The sequence below is a fragment of the Carya illinoinensis genome, chromosome 13, assembly GCF_018687715.1.
Source record: "Carya illinoinensis cultivar Pawnee chromosome 13, C.illinoinensisPawnee_v1, whole genome shotgun sequence".
NCBI classification, from domain to species: Eukaryota; Viridiplantae; Streptophyta; class Magnoliopsida; order Fagales; family Juglandaceae; genus Carya; species Carya illinoinensis.
Window position 1 is genome coordinate 3855741 of NC_056764.1, and position 15002 is coordinate 3870742.

The 15002-nt window shown below is 37.2% G+C and overlaps 2 protein-coding genes across 2 annotated transcripts; one reads left to right on the forward strand and one right to left on the reverse strand.

Annotated features, from left to right (window-relative positions):
- Window positions 1–1702: 1702 nt before the first annotated feature.
- On the reverse strand, window positions 1703–7840 carry LOC122291623 (nifU-like protein 4, mitochondrial). Its single transcript, XM_043099430.1, has 6 exons — window positions 7494–7840; window positions 7204–7365; window positions 6403–6578; window positions 5542–5645; window positions 5272–5383; window positions 1703–2053 (listed from the first exon to the last, which is right to left on the reverse strand). Exons 1-6 carry the CDS (start codon window positions 7744–7746, stop codon window positions 1985–1987), a joined length of 876 nt encoding a protein of 291 aa, XP_042955364.1. The 5' UTR covers window positions 7747–7840; the 3' UTR covers window positions 1703–1984.
- Window positions 7841–8848: 1008 nt separating this feature from the next.
- Window positions 8849–14017, forward strand: LOC122291625. The gene is made up of 5 exons (XM_043099434.1): window positions 8849–9417; window positions 10308–11016; window positions 11166–11535; window positions 13027–13592; window positions 13729–14017. Exons 1-4 carry the CDS (start codon window positions 9138–9140, stop codon window positions 13075–13077), a joined length of 1410 nt encoding a protein of 469 aa, XP_042955368.1. The 5' UTR covers window positions 8849–9137; the 3' UTR covers window positions 13078–13592; window positions 13729–14017.
- Window positions 14018–15002: the final 985 nt, after the last annotated feature.

The following is a 15002-nucleotide window of genomic DNA, read 5'->3' on the forward strand; positions in this document are numbered from 1 at the left end:
CATACTCTGGTTCTGCAAGTACTAATATGTTTTTTGGATTTGTATGAAACTTCTTTCTTGTATTAATTAGGCGAATGTTACTGGAGTCATAATTTCCATGAAGTTGGTTTTATGTATGTCAGATCAAGAACGTGGCATTTCCTTTTGACTAGATGAGAAAATTGATTTTAATGTCACTTTCATGAATTAGTTAGGAAAACAAAAACCAACAAAAAAATAAAGAGAGGAAGATTCAAGAAATCAACAGAAAATGACATTTTTCATTAATCATGGATTATTTGACTTGGGTAAGGAATGATCATCCATCGAGGAAACAACATCATAAAGAATAGATAATTCTCTTATCAAATTATGAAATATATATATTTAATTTGTTAAATGGAATTTACAATTGTATGATTATGACTTTTATCACTCATTTTATTTTTATAAAGAAAATGTCTTTTGTAGGGTTATAACTTATGACTTCATTTTCTTTTTTTTTTTCTCTTTTTTTAAAGTAAAGGATGCACCGGTTGAATTATAAAATGTTCAAGTTGAAAGTCATTCTAGGATTAGAGAAGTCAAAGTTTGTACTGCTTGAACCAAATCCTCACATGCAATTGTGTATTTAAAAACCTTATGTACAAATATCTCTTAAATTTGAAAAATGTACATCAAATAAGAGATGTTTGTAATGGTTATCAATGCATGTGGCGTGATAGAACCCTAGAAAACATCTGTTAAAATTTGGGTAACGACTAGTTTCTGATCCATATACAAGTGACATAATGCTGAAGCACTTATACTCAAATCGACTATTTGTTCAAACTAAATCAAAATATGAAGATTATAAAAATATCAAATATATATAAAACAAATAGTAGTGGCATAATTACTAGGTGCACATAGATATATTACCTTAAAGGATCGTGTCTTAGGAGCCGTGGCGGTTTCGAAAAATATGCACCGTTTAATGGTGGTCCTAGGGGCGCCGGTGCGACATTTCCAGGCAATAAAGGTGGTGGGCTTGCTGAGTAGGGTCATTTTGAATTTATAGGAGGAAATTGACATAGGGAAAAAAACAGAATGGACTATTTTTTGTAAGGAAAATTGAAAAAGGTAGATTCCTCCACAAATAACTTCAAAGATGTTGGGAATCTATAGTACTCTACCATTGCAGCTAAAAAATTGTGTAGTGGGAAAAAAATTTGTACTCAGTGGGGAAGAATCAAAAAAATCCTCAAATGGTACAAATACATTTTCATTTGGCTCCAACATCCCCGTCGACCCCCCAACATTATCTAGGTGTATCAGTGCTTGGACTGGAAATGCTGCAGCGCAACACAGGAACGAGAGGCGGCACAGGGGTCGTCTATTGCAAAATGGGTGCCGTTTCTCATGGCTGGAGCAAAGGCCACAATGGCGTTGCTGTGTTTTCAAAAAGAGAAGGAAAAAATATATACGAAAGAGATGAGGACGAAGCCAATGCTTTTTTCTATGTAAAGTTCTTTTTAGTTTACTTTTTACTGTTTTCTGCCATATATTATGATGGTGGTTGAAAACATCAGAACTCTTCTGAGATGAAATAACGGTGCTAGATGCCTGTTTGGTTACGCAAAACTCATCTATGTACAGTTTGGAATGAGATAGTTTTCATCTAATCTTGGTAAACAAACGGGCCCTAAACTGAATTAGTTGAAATAATAATAAAAAAAAAGAATGGCTCAAACCATATAATCACTGCTAATATAACCCATCCAATCTAATCTATCAGAGAAACTCTTCCCCGTCTCAATAGTTGTAGGAAGACTCAAGAAATCAAATATAAAAAAATTTAAGTTGTTGCATCCCAAGCAAATAGGTGAAATAAATATATGCTCTAAAATATAACAGACACATATTGGTCCTGTACAGGAACATGTATTTTAGGTCGTCTTTGAGCTCGTTGTTTATGATTTGCACCTTGCAAGAAAAAACCGAAAGAAAGAAAGTGAAGAAAAAACTACTCCATCATGCCAGCTGAGGCTGCATCCTCATTGTCAGCATCTAATTCTTGCTCCACACCTTTGATCTGTAAATACAGGAGATTTCCATGAGTGAAACAAACTATCTCATCTCATCTAATCATTATAATTTTTTCAAATTTCCATATAAAATATAATAAACAATTCAATATTTTCAAATTTTAAAACAAAATTAATATTAAAAAATTATATTATAACAATATTTTATTTAACTTTCAACAAAATATCTTATCTCATCTGAACTATGTAACCAAATGAAGCTTAAATCTAGCTTGTTGGTACAAAGAAAATTTGGCCTGCACGTGGCCATAACTTGGCATGTGAAAATAAATTGTCAAAGTAAAAAATGAAATATCAAAAGTGGTAAATCACAAACACTGACCGTGTGTTTGAAAACTAATGAATCTACCATGTAATATGACTAGCAAACTAGCGAGTGCACAAGAGAATAGATAAAGTCGTACACACACACACATTCATACCCTTTCCCTCCCTCTCTCTCTAAAGAGAAACATAACCACTACTGTCAGTGGCTAAACAAAATGGAAGGTGTCAGACAGCCATTATAGACATAAACTTTGCAACTACCAGAACAAGAGGGATGGAGACCAGTTGTGGATGGACTCGGTTTTGATTCTATTGAACTTCAGTCAGCATCTTGGTTAGAAAGAGCTTTTGAAGAAGATGAGGTATTTGAAGTTATTAGAAAAATGGGGAAAGATAAAACACCAGGACCGGATGGCTTTTCCATGGGATTCTTTCAAACATGCTTGGAGGTTGTGAAAGAGGACATCATGAATGTTTTTAAGGAATTTTTCTCCACGGGGAAATTTAAGAAAAGTCTGAATTCTGCGTTCATTACTCTTATTCCAACGAAATCTGGGGCTTTGGAAATGAAAGATTTTAGACCCATTAGTCTCATTAATGGGATTTACAAAATCTTGTCTAAGGTACTAGCTAATAGACTAGGGGAAGTCTTAAGCAAGATAATTTCAAAACCCCAAAATGCCTTTGTAAGGGGCCGACAAATTCTGGACTCCGTGTTAATTGCTAATGAATGCCTGGATAGTAAAATGAAATTTGGTACGACCAGGATTATTTGCAAGCTAGATATGGAAAACGCCTATGATCATGTTAATTGGTACTTCCTCCTGCATTTGTTGCGGAGATGTGGTTTTGGGGAGAAATGGTGTATGTGGATCAGATGGTGTATTTCAATGGCAAAATTCTCAATTTTGATCAATGGCAGCTAGAAGGTTTATTCGATAGTTCCCGAGGTTTACAACAAGGAGATCCTTTGTCCCCACTTCTCTTTGTTATCATCATGGAGGCCCTAAGTAGGATGTTAATGGCTCTGGTGACTAATGGCTTTATAACTGGTTTTCCGGTGGGTGATGTGAACAATGACCTTATCTCTATTTCTCACTTGTTTTTTACAGATGACACGTTAATTTTCTGCGATGCAGAGAATGAACATCTTAGGGCGTTGAATGTCTTTTATGCTTCGAAGCTACTTCAGGTCTGATAGTGAATTTTGATAAATCAGAATTAGTACCAGTCAGGAGAGTCAGTGATACTCAGCAGTTGGCTAACACACTTGGTTGTAAGGTTGCTTCTCTCCCCATGACTTATCTGGGATTACAGTTGGGAGCTACCTCACGATTCTTACCCATTTGGGACTCAGTCATTGAGAAAGTAGAAAGAAGACTGGCAGGGTGGAAGATACTATATTTGTCGAAAAGCGGTCGTGTGACTCTAATTAAAGTACTCTCTCCAACTTACCAACCTATTTTGTCTTTATTCCCTATTCCAGCGTGTGTGGCGGCACGCATTCAAAAACTTTATAAAGACTTCTTATAGAGTAGGATGGGGGAGGAATTTAAGTTCCACCTAGTCAGGTGGGATAAGGTGTGCAGAGCACTTCAATCAGGTGGATTGGGGATAAAAAATTTAAGAACGTTTAACCGAGCACTTCTTGGAAAATGGCTTTGGAGATACAATATGGAACCACAAGCACTATGGAAACTAGTAGTTGATTGCAAGCATGGCAGAACATGGGGGGGTGGTGTACTAAAGAGGGGACTGAGCCTCATTGGGTGAGACTTTGGAAACACATCAGACAAGGATGGAGAGTGTTTGCTAATCATACTAAATTCCTGGTGGGGGATGGGACTTGTATAAAATTCTGGAGGGACATCCGGTGTGGGGAGGAGGCATTGAAGGAGGCTTTTCCAGCTGTGTTCCAAGTGGCTTGTTAACCAAATGCTTCGGTGGCGGACTTTTTAATTCGGTCAGGGGAATAAATCCATTGGAACATTATTTTTAGTAGAGCAGCCCAAGATTGAGAAGTTGATTGTTTTGAGGCTTTTTTCAGCCTACTTTACTCTTGGAAACTGAATGGTTTGCGGGAAGATAAATTGTGGCGGACACCTGCGGGTAAAGGAATTTTCTCGGTAAGCTCTTTCTACAAGATTCTTATAGCTACACCAAACTCTCACTTCCTTTGGAAAAAATTATGGAGGAATAAGGCGCCTCCCAAAGCACTTTTTTTCTTCTAGATGGCAGCCTTGGGTAAGATTCTGACTACCGACAACCTTCGGAAGCATCGAATAATTATTGCGGACTGGTGTTGTATGTGTAAGAAAGCCAGTGAGTCAGTGGAACATCTATTGTTACATTGTGAGACAGCTAGAACTTTGTTGTGTGAAGTGTTCTCAGTAGAATTGGGTTAAACTGGGTGATGCCTGTTATGGTAGTTGACGTTTTGGCTTGTTGGGGGATATTGGGAGGACTCCCACAGATTAAAGCAATGCGGAAGATGGTTTCTATCTGTATCATGTGGTGCATTTGGCGGGAGCACAATGAAAGGACCTTCGAAGATAAGGAGAGGACACTAGAGGAGCTTTGCTCCCTTTTTTTCACTACTTTACTTCTTTGGGCAATTACGTTAGACTTTAATGGCCAAAATGTACACGATTTTCTTCTTTCTTCTTTAGCGAACTAGATAGGTCTTATCTCTTGTATTACATCTTGTATACTTGGGCTTTGCCTATTCTTATTAATATTACCATTTACCTATCAAAAAAAAAAAAAAAACTTTGCAACTACCAACAATTATATTTTGATTGGCACAGGGTGTCCAGGAACAGCGTCTCGACTAATCTCAGTGGTGCACGGGCAACTACCAACAATTATAGACTTTAACAATTAAAAAAAAAAATAGACTTATAAACTTAGCGCCAACCAAATAATTGTCAATCAATACCTCAGGAACATAATGCATCAGCATGTTCTCAATGCCAGATTTCAGTGTTACTGACGAGCTTGGGCAGCCACTACAAGCTCCTTGCATTCTCAATTTAACAATTCCAGATTCTCTGGAGAAATCAAAATAAAAAAGCTTCAATTAATTTTTATGGGATAAAGACATATAAAATTCTACATATTGAATTCCTTATTTTTATGTGACGGAAATGTACATACTAATTCCTAAAGTGTTCAAGAGATACTTCGAGCTAAATGAAGGAAAACCTACGGATCAAATCCACAGTACTCGATGTCCCCGCCATCATCTTGCACTGCTGGTCGGATACGGGTCTCCAGCAGTTCCTTGATCATTGCTACAGTTTCGGAATCATCCTGCATGGGCAAACAAAGATGCTCAGAACTAGGAAATCATGCACCATAAAACTAATTGGGTATAATCATAGAAGTTTAAACAAAAAATATATGTGCTATTTTATTGAAAGCAACTCAGATATTCAAGTTAATGCACAAGAAAATACCAAAACCTGACGTTTCAAAAACCGAAAAAGTCTTTACCAAGATATAGAGGTAACATATTAGAATGTATCACATATCTTTTGCAATAAATAATCATAAGTTCTATATAGTCTGTATCTGACACTTCCCCCTCTCTCTCATTTAACCCCTTGATATAACTAAGACCTGTGTGGCCTAAAACAAATGAAATGTCGGAATTCTAGAGTAGAGGTTGAAGATACTTTTTCAGCAAGTTCAGCAATTACAAGACACTGGCATTTGGCAATGGTGTCAGCAGAGGGTTTTGTTTTCTGCCAGTAAAGTATTTGTTAACGCATAAGTCCAAATGGAATTGGTGTCAGATACCCTAGAGCTCCAAGTGACCTGAGTTCTGAGGTCAGTTGGGAGTTCTTTATCAAACAATGCTTGCCTGAGGATTCACAAATCTATATCCTAGTATCTCAGGATACTTTCAGGAGAAGATCTAATGTTGCACTATTTAATACCAAACCCAATGCTAATACAGAACATAATCTAATCTTAGAATTTAAGACTGAATAAAATAGCATAAAGAGCAAGCATAGCATGATTCTACAAACTTTCATAGATATAAGATCAAGAAAAAGAGTAATACCTCGTGAATGGCAGTGTCCATAGCTGCTGCAGCTTTTGAGTCTAGAAACAGTGGCTGCCCAGAAGAATAGAAATCCATTATTGCAGCAAAGATTTCCGGCTTTAGGAATTCCCAAGAAGCATCTTCAAACTTTGTCACAGTAACGAAATCAGATCCAAAGAAAACTCGAGTAATACCTGCATTAATAGGAAAGACACCCAGTGTTTAGTGCCACTTGTTGGTAGCCAACCAAATCAATACCATTACAGCCAAATACATAATGGGAAACCTACCCTAGCTGCTTTTATCAATTCAACTCAATTTCAGTAATATGAATCACGAAATTTGGCCAGAAATTTTTTTTTTTTTGATAAGTAATATGATATTTCATTGATAAAAATTTGGCCAGAAATTGCAGGGAAAAAACAACAAAAAATCCACCAAACCAATATTACATGATTTATATAGCGGTGAAAACCCCAAAGGGATGGCCCAAGTGGTGAAGGCCTTGGTCTTAGGTCTCACTCACTTCAAGGTCCAACATCTTATAGGTGCAAACAATCATTTAGGACCACACCTAGATGAAAACCCAGTGATTTAACCAGTTCTGTGTAGGAAACTTCCGAAAGTGCGGTGCACTAGACGGCAGTTTACTCTTGAGGGGTCAGTCCAAAGGCCTTGTCTTTTAGAGGTTCCAATCTCAAAATAATATATATATATATATATATATATAGCGTTGAACATTCAAAATTCATAGTTAAACTTTACAATTTAGCTGACAAAATATTTCACGCTGATAAACAAAAGCAAAAATAAGCTCACCATCGATTCCAAAAAGCGCTTTTGCCAGCGATGAGTTCATGGCCGCCCGCGGATTGGGAAAGTCGGCGCTCCCAATTTCCATAACCGGTTTCCCAGGATAGAACATCAGAGAGGAAGGATTGGGCGTGGACTGCGTTTGTATAAACATGGTCCTCGTCTGCCCTGTGCAAATATTTATCAAACCCTTAACAACTAATAATAACAATAAATCCCAAACGGGAAAACAAGAGTTTCCTCTAAAAAATAAAATTAAAACAATTGAAACAATTGGTTAAACAAAACTAAGGAACCTCCAGATGGGCCGGTCCATTTCCGGGAGTGTAAAGAAGGAATAGGGGAATATTTCAAAGTTCCAATATTGGAAAAACGGGAAGCGGTTTCGCTGTCGAAATACGAAGTCGCCGCGGCTGAAGAAGAAGTGGCAGCGTGGATGAGACGGCGATGTATTAATCGTAAGCTATTTTGATTGCAAGTATTCAGTAGTTCTTGTGGAGAAGAATTGGAAAGGGCTCGTCCTATCCATCTTCCAAATTCCCTCATCATCCCTGCTTCAATTGCAATCCCAATCCCTAATTCCCAATTCTCCTCTCTCGTTTTTAACTTCTTGTTAAACAAAAATGATCTTTGCTGTGATCGGGAGCGTAAATCTTATATAATTTTTTTTAAAAAGTAAATATTATATTTATATAAAAAAATAGATTTTTTAATAATAAATTTTATTTCTTTTAAAATAAATAATTATATAATTTTTATGTACTTTACGATATTCAATATTAATGTTGTATTCATAATTGATAATATTTAATATTTTTCAAAATTTTGAATTAAATAAATTTTAAAATAAGAAATTAAATTTTAAATGCATTGAAATAATTTCTTCACAATATTACTACAATATATAAATAAAATAAATATTCAATTATTATACTAATAAATCAATCATTAAGTAGACCTAATCGTGATTAAAAAAAAAGGTGACCTAGTCGTTACAACAACTTATATTTTCCGTAGGCTTCTGTACATTAGTTCCAGAATCTCGTACAGTCCACCGGAAGCGACCCAATAAAGCGCCCAGGCCCACCCACATACCATTCGTAGTGATTCTACCTCCACACGCACCAAATCGCGTTACAAACAATAGCACGCGCTCACCTACCCAGACTATACAAGCACATGTGATTTTAAATTAAAAGTAAAAGTTAAATAAAATATAATTTTTAATAATTTTTATTATTTTATAATTTAAAAATTAAATTATTTAATATATTTTATATAAAAATCTAAAAAAATTATAATAATAAAATAAAATAAGATAAAATGTTTTTTAAATCTGAAAAGGCCAAAAAGAAAATATTTTACAGTAAAAATTTATATAAAATAATTTTTTGAATTAATATAATTTGATATAATTTATTATATTCTAAAATTATTTTGAACAATGTTAGACATTATATTTTTTTATCTTTTTAAAATTATTCTTCTTAAATTAATTAAATTCTTTTATTCATTATTTATATATTGAATATTTGATAAAAAAATATGATATATAGAAATTATGTAAATAATAAAAAGTTTTGATTTTTTTTAATTATTTTTACTATAGAATTCATTTAATCCTACAAAATCAAATTATGAGAATGTTTTTGAAATTCCCTTGGATGCGACACAAACGTCAAACCCTATCCCCCCTCTCTCTTCCCGTCTTGCGTCCAGATCACTCTCCTTTATTCTCTTCCCCCCAACCCCCCAAAATTCCGAACCCAAACCTTGATCATTCTCATGAAGTTCAAACGCTCGGAAGGCCTTAGGGTTTCGCTCTCCGCCTCCGACCCAGACATCTTTTGATGTGTTCTTGATCACCACCCAAACCCTAGATTTTTTTCTTGCTTTTTTTCTTCCTGTGGTTTTTTTTTTTTTTTTTTCAACTAAAGGCCATGGCGGGCTCTGTGGAGGATCTCGGAGCCCCGGAGTCATGGGAGGTGGCCGATTTGGACGAGTCCATGAATCGCCTGATGCTCTCCTCCAAGAAAGACTCCAAGCCGCTCAACGAGCTAAACGATGACTCAGCTCCGGCTTTAGTTTCTTCATCGGCTTTGAATTTAGGTTTGGGCTCGACGGGTGGTGATGATTGTGAGAACGTGCCGGACGATGTTATGGATCAGGTTGATCAGTTCCTTCGCGAAGCGTTACAGAATCCTCGTGAGCGCTTATCAAGTAAGCCATATGTCGGTTTTCGTTTTCGTATCTGGATACGTATCTGTATTTGTCCGCGTATGTAAATGTAGAGGTGTATGCGTATCTGTACGTAGAGTTTTGAAATTTCATTTATTGCAGTGATTCCAAATCAGGGCTTGGTTTGCTGGTCGGGAAGGTATGGCGTTATTCGCCATGAATATTATTTTGTGCTTACCTCTTGACTTTAATTCCTTTTTTGTTCTTCAATGTTAATCCTATAGTTAGCATAAAGTTAATCTCTGTTGTGTAAGTTGCAATTATGCTCGCTGACCGTTATGTTGGATTTATGTCATTTTTTATCCTCTTGTAGTGAGTTCATGGTTCACCTTAAGCATTTTGTATTAAACACGTCAGTGTGCTGACTCTGGCGACTAAGTACGCTGGGCAGTGGCTTTTTTTCTCAGTCGTGTATGGATTATGGCCTGTTGATTGGTTGATTCTGGTTATTGTGGTCTTCTAAAGTAGTTTCCACGAAAAACAATTTGTGGCATTCTAATGGTCTCTTCATTTTTTACGAAAATGCGAATGAGAGGGATATCAGTTGAAGATAGGGAGTAACTTGGGGATTTTTAGTTGTAATTTTATAGGTTGCTCGAATAGGATCATTATGCTTCAATCAGTTTGTGATGTAAGGTTAGAATGTCATGATGCTTGGTTCAGGAAGAGTTAAGTAGTTGGGTAAGGAAATATCATCATCATCGTTGGTGCTTTCATTTTATGTGGTGTGTTTGAACAGCTGCATGTCAATGTTTGGAGCTGCATGTCAATGTTTGGCCTTTTCAGTATTCAAGAGTGATTTTCTATGCCTCAGAATTCTTTTTGTTTTGCCTTTTGTACACTAATGAAGATTTGTAATATGTTTCCTCCAGTTTTACGGATGGAGCAGGATGTTGAGAAGTTTATTCGCGATCCTACTCAACAACAGCTGGAGTTCCAACAGCTGCCTACATCCTATTTACGATTGGCTGCACACCGGGTGGCACAGCATTACTCACTGCAGTCAATGGTTTTATTGGACAATAGTTTGCCTGATGGTTCTGGCTCCAGAATTATTGTTCGCAAAACTTCTGAGTGCCGGCTTCCTCTGATTCGCCTTGCAGACATCCCTGTAAATTTACCATCAGAAGAGAGTAGTGTCATTAAGGTTGCAATCAAGCAGAGGCCACAGAAACGGTCGCAGCTTGTCAACAGTGGAAGTTCAAATTCTTTAAAAACAGGCAATTCCAAAAGTGTAGAGGAAAGAAAAGAGGAGTATAACAAAGCTCGTGCTAGAATATTTAACTCAAGTATTAATATTGGCGGTGGTGTGGGTGGGAAATCAGAAAGTGAGCAAAGGCTGCAGGATCATCCCCTGTACTGTTCCTTGGGGATTTCAAAGATTGAAGAGAAATCTGTTCCCAACATTACTGATGTAAATTCTGGTATAGGTCTGATCGATTCTTCAACGAGTAGCAGTAGATCAGCTAGAAGTAGAACAGAGGAGCCAATTGGTAGGAACAAACCAAATAGTAGGGTGGCTATTTTTAGGGACCGTGAAGTTGATCGCAAGGATCCTGATTATGACAGGAGCTATGACAGGTATGCCACTCTTCATTTAACTGTTCAAGAGTCTAAGATCTACATCCTATCCATTATACACTATTCTTGTGCATAATATAAACTCGCTTAGCTGAAAAGTTTTTCTGTTGGCAAACCCAAATGTTTCTGTGTAACTTTTTTTTCTTCAGGTATGTGCAAAGATTTGATCCTGGGTTTGGGTTCAATGGGGGACCGTATACCATGCAGCCTATGTACAGCCCTGCACTGAATTACAATACTGAATTTCCACAACTTGGGTCTACCCATAGGCCTCAGATTTCTCCTGAGCACCAACATCATCCGCTTCCTCAACACCTGCCTGGGCAATGGGGTGCACCACCAACACCTACAGGGATTGGGTATGGTCATCCAGAGACCATGATGACATCATTCAATCCTAATCATGTTGGTGCCCGCTCTACATCTGCCATATACCTGCATTCCTCTCAGTATCCTTGTCAGCATCTGGGGATGCCTTTCATTCATCCTCATGAACAAGTTCACCAATCTTTTTCACAGGTATGATGCCTTCGGGGTTCACCTTTGCTTCTTTTAATAAAATAGAAATATTGATTTTATCTCAAACTGAAGGAGGTACTCTTTTCAGTTTGCTACCATAGAGATGCCCTGCCTCAAGGGCATTGGGCACTCTCCCATATCTTTTTGTAGGTAGCTTTTCTTTTGGTTTCTATTGTTTGAAGTCAAAATTCCAATTACCTATAAAATAAAGGCGAAAATTGAATAATAATGACTTGGTTACAAGACCATCCCTACTCCCTCCCCCCTTTCTACAGGAAAAGCCTCCTTTTCAGACACATAAATAGCACTGATAATTAATCACGATGACAATGATGGCAGACATATGTAACCCCTTCCTGCCAACTACCATCCTACAATCCATATTCCTTCTCACTAACCTCTACTGCATTTAGAATGGTGTTCAAAACTTGTACTTAGAACTACAAGAGAGAGCTTTATATGATGATGATGTTTCTTCCATTTTCAGAAGGGCATTTGTCATTTGACAAACCATCTAATAGCAAAAATTTGTATATTTTGATACACTAGTGTTTAGGAATAAGCTTATGCTTTAGATTCAGATAGGGTTCTCTTTATTGCACCATCAGTCCTTTATCACAAACCTTTCTCCCTCATTGTTATTTTAACCATCCAATTTTAGCCGCATAGGCAATTGCCCTTTTCTTCTCTGGCAGATTTAATCTTTGTTTCTTTCTTCTGTGGAGGCTACAGTTGGCAGACATTTGGTTTATAATATGTTAGTTTCTCTGATAACAGCATTGGATTTATTTACCTATAAAAAAAAAAAAAAAAAAAACAGCATTGGATTTATTTTACCTACCAAAAACTGGCTTATAAATGGAGTATCTGGAGCTGTCATTCACTCACTCTCTCTCTCTCTCTCTCTCTCTCTCTCTCTCTCTCTCTCTCTCTCTCTCTCTCTCATGTAGTACAAATAAAATGGGTCTTGATGATGAAGGTAAACTACATTTTCGTCTTCCCAACATTTATATTTCTATTTGGTCCCCAATGTTTTTATGCAATGATATTACATTTTAATTTTTCAGCATTGTTTCAAATTTACCCTTCAATCCAAATTGGTTAAAACAGTGGAGCTAGACCCTTGCAAGACATGTGACTAAAATCAATGATATGCTTTTCATGTTGCATATGTAAATGTGTCTGCGTGTGCATTCATGTGTGCATCTATTAAATTTCTGTGTGTATCTTTTGAATGTAAATGCAAAAATGTTAAATCACAGTACTTAAAATAGGAGGGTAACACTGTTGTGATGTGAAGAATAAACATCAAATAGAATGATGAAGGTTGGAGGACCAGAAGTATACATCACCCTATTTCTTTTAGAAGGTCCGAGGGCCTTCTTTTTCTCATATCTGATGTCTCATGAATTTTGGTGGTCTTGCTCTGTTCCCATTTTCTATTTGGACTTTGAATCACTCTATTAACTGTTCTTTGCTTGCTTGGTGTAGTCTCATCAACAGCAACCTGATGCGAATTTTGGATTAGCCCGGCCCCGATGAGGGGCATGGGCCACGCCTGCACGCTGCCAGCTGGAACTCAATCTTGAAATATGATGAGGGGCTGCCACAGTTGCATATATTACTTAGCTGGCAGGAGTGCAGGCATAGAAAACTGAGGTGGACTGGAGTGGATGTATCACGAACACCAATACTTGATCCATTCCACCATCTTGGTTTAGATGGAAGCTTCTTACATCTTTGATGAATTATGAAGAAGCTCACCCCGTTTACCAATTCCATTGATGGAAGCTTCTTTCATCTTTGATGAATGATGAAGCTGGTCATGGACAAATCCCATCGTTCAAGGGTGGTCTCTCATTTACGAATTCCATTGATGGAAGCTTCTTTCATCTTTGATGATTGACAAAGAAGCCAAATGGTTCGACCAATCCCATCGTTTAATTGAGGTCTCTTAGAGCTACAATTTACCACTGATGATGATGATGATGATGATGAATGAGAGTAGAAGAAGATTTTACCAGAGCTGGGAATGTAATTGATCACCTTGGATGAAGGTCAGCCTATTCATCTTCTTCTTTATGGCTTTACGTTTTATTAACCAAGTGCAAAAAATAAAAAAAGATGCTTCCTTGTTTAGCTAATCTTTAAAGTTCAAGTTTACGCTAATATGTATATTTTCTGTGTTAACAGCACAGTCAAGAATCAAAGCGAAGGAAATTACCTGGTTAGTTGTATTTGGTTTATAGGAGCTTTGGCATGCATCTAAGTTAGATTTTTTGAAGCTCTGATCACACTTTTTATGCGTTCCTGGAACCCTAGCTTGTTGCAGAAGTAAGAAAAGTAAAACACATTATGTACCCACGACAACGATCTGGGTCTTATATCTTTAGAGCTCACTATCATCTTTTTATGTGGATATATTACTGATAGTTGTGATCAGCACAATTTTATTGAATTATTGGACATGTTTAGCCTCTCAGGATGCCCTCAGCCAATTTACAATCTGTTGAATGGCATCAGCTCCTTATTGGTTGTCCTGGTTCCTCCCTTTTTTTTTTTTTTAAATATATATATATCTCACGGTTCCTTGCGCTGCTATACTGTGTCGATGGGATATTGCTACCCCATGGAGTAGGCATACCACGTGTCAATGTTCCAATTGGCCAAAAAGGATTAAATTAAGAGAGGGTTAGTCTTAATTCTGTTCACATCACATGAACAACGAGAGCCTCACCTTGGCTCTCCTTTGTGCTGCCTCACGGTGCAAACAGCACAACACATGCAGCATGTACATGTCTATTGGGGCTGCAGTGGCGCTCTCCCATTACATTCTTTGTACCATCTGCATCACGAATTTCACTTGTTTTTCTTTAAGTTGGCATCCTCTGAAGTTTGGCTGTCACCCAGACATCACGAATTTCACTCTCGCTAAAGTTAGCATCTCAAAAGTTCCTTGGATGACTCCTTGTGATATTCTTAAATACAGGGTCAAATTTGCTACTTCAATATTTTACCCATTGGGGAAATTATTGACTTCGTGTTTACATCTCATAGGCGATAAGAACAAAGATGACAAAATCTGAACCATTGCGGTACTTAATTTACAAATGATGGATGAAATGCAAAAATTCACCCAAAAGCCATTCCAGAAACCCAAGTGAATATCTCCAGCTCTCTTTTCATTTCTGTTTTCCAGTTGTTTCTATTGCTACACAAGCCATTGGTGCAAAGCCCTCACCACTTTTACGTGTACTGCTCTTAACAACTTGATAAAAAGGCAAGTCTTTTTATCGAGTGCCAATGATGACCACCTCTCTCCCTCTCTCGTGTTTGGCGGTTAAAGTCGTGTACAATCAAGTTCTTTCTACAGGAAAAAGGGAGACAAGGTGGCTTTGTGGGTGGATGTGTGCCGTTTTCAAGTAAAATCCTATGGTTTTTGCATGCTGGCTCTCTGTCTTCTATAT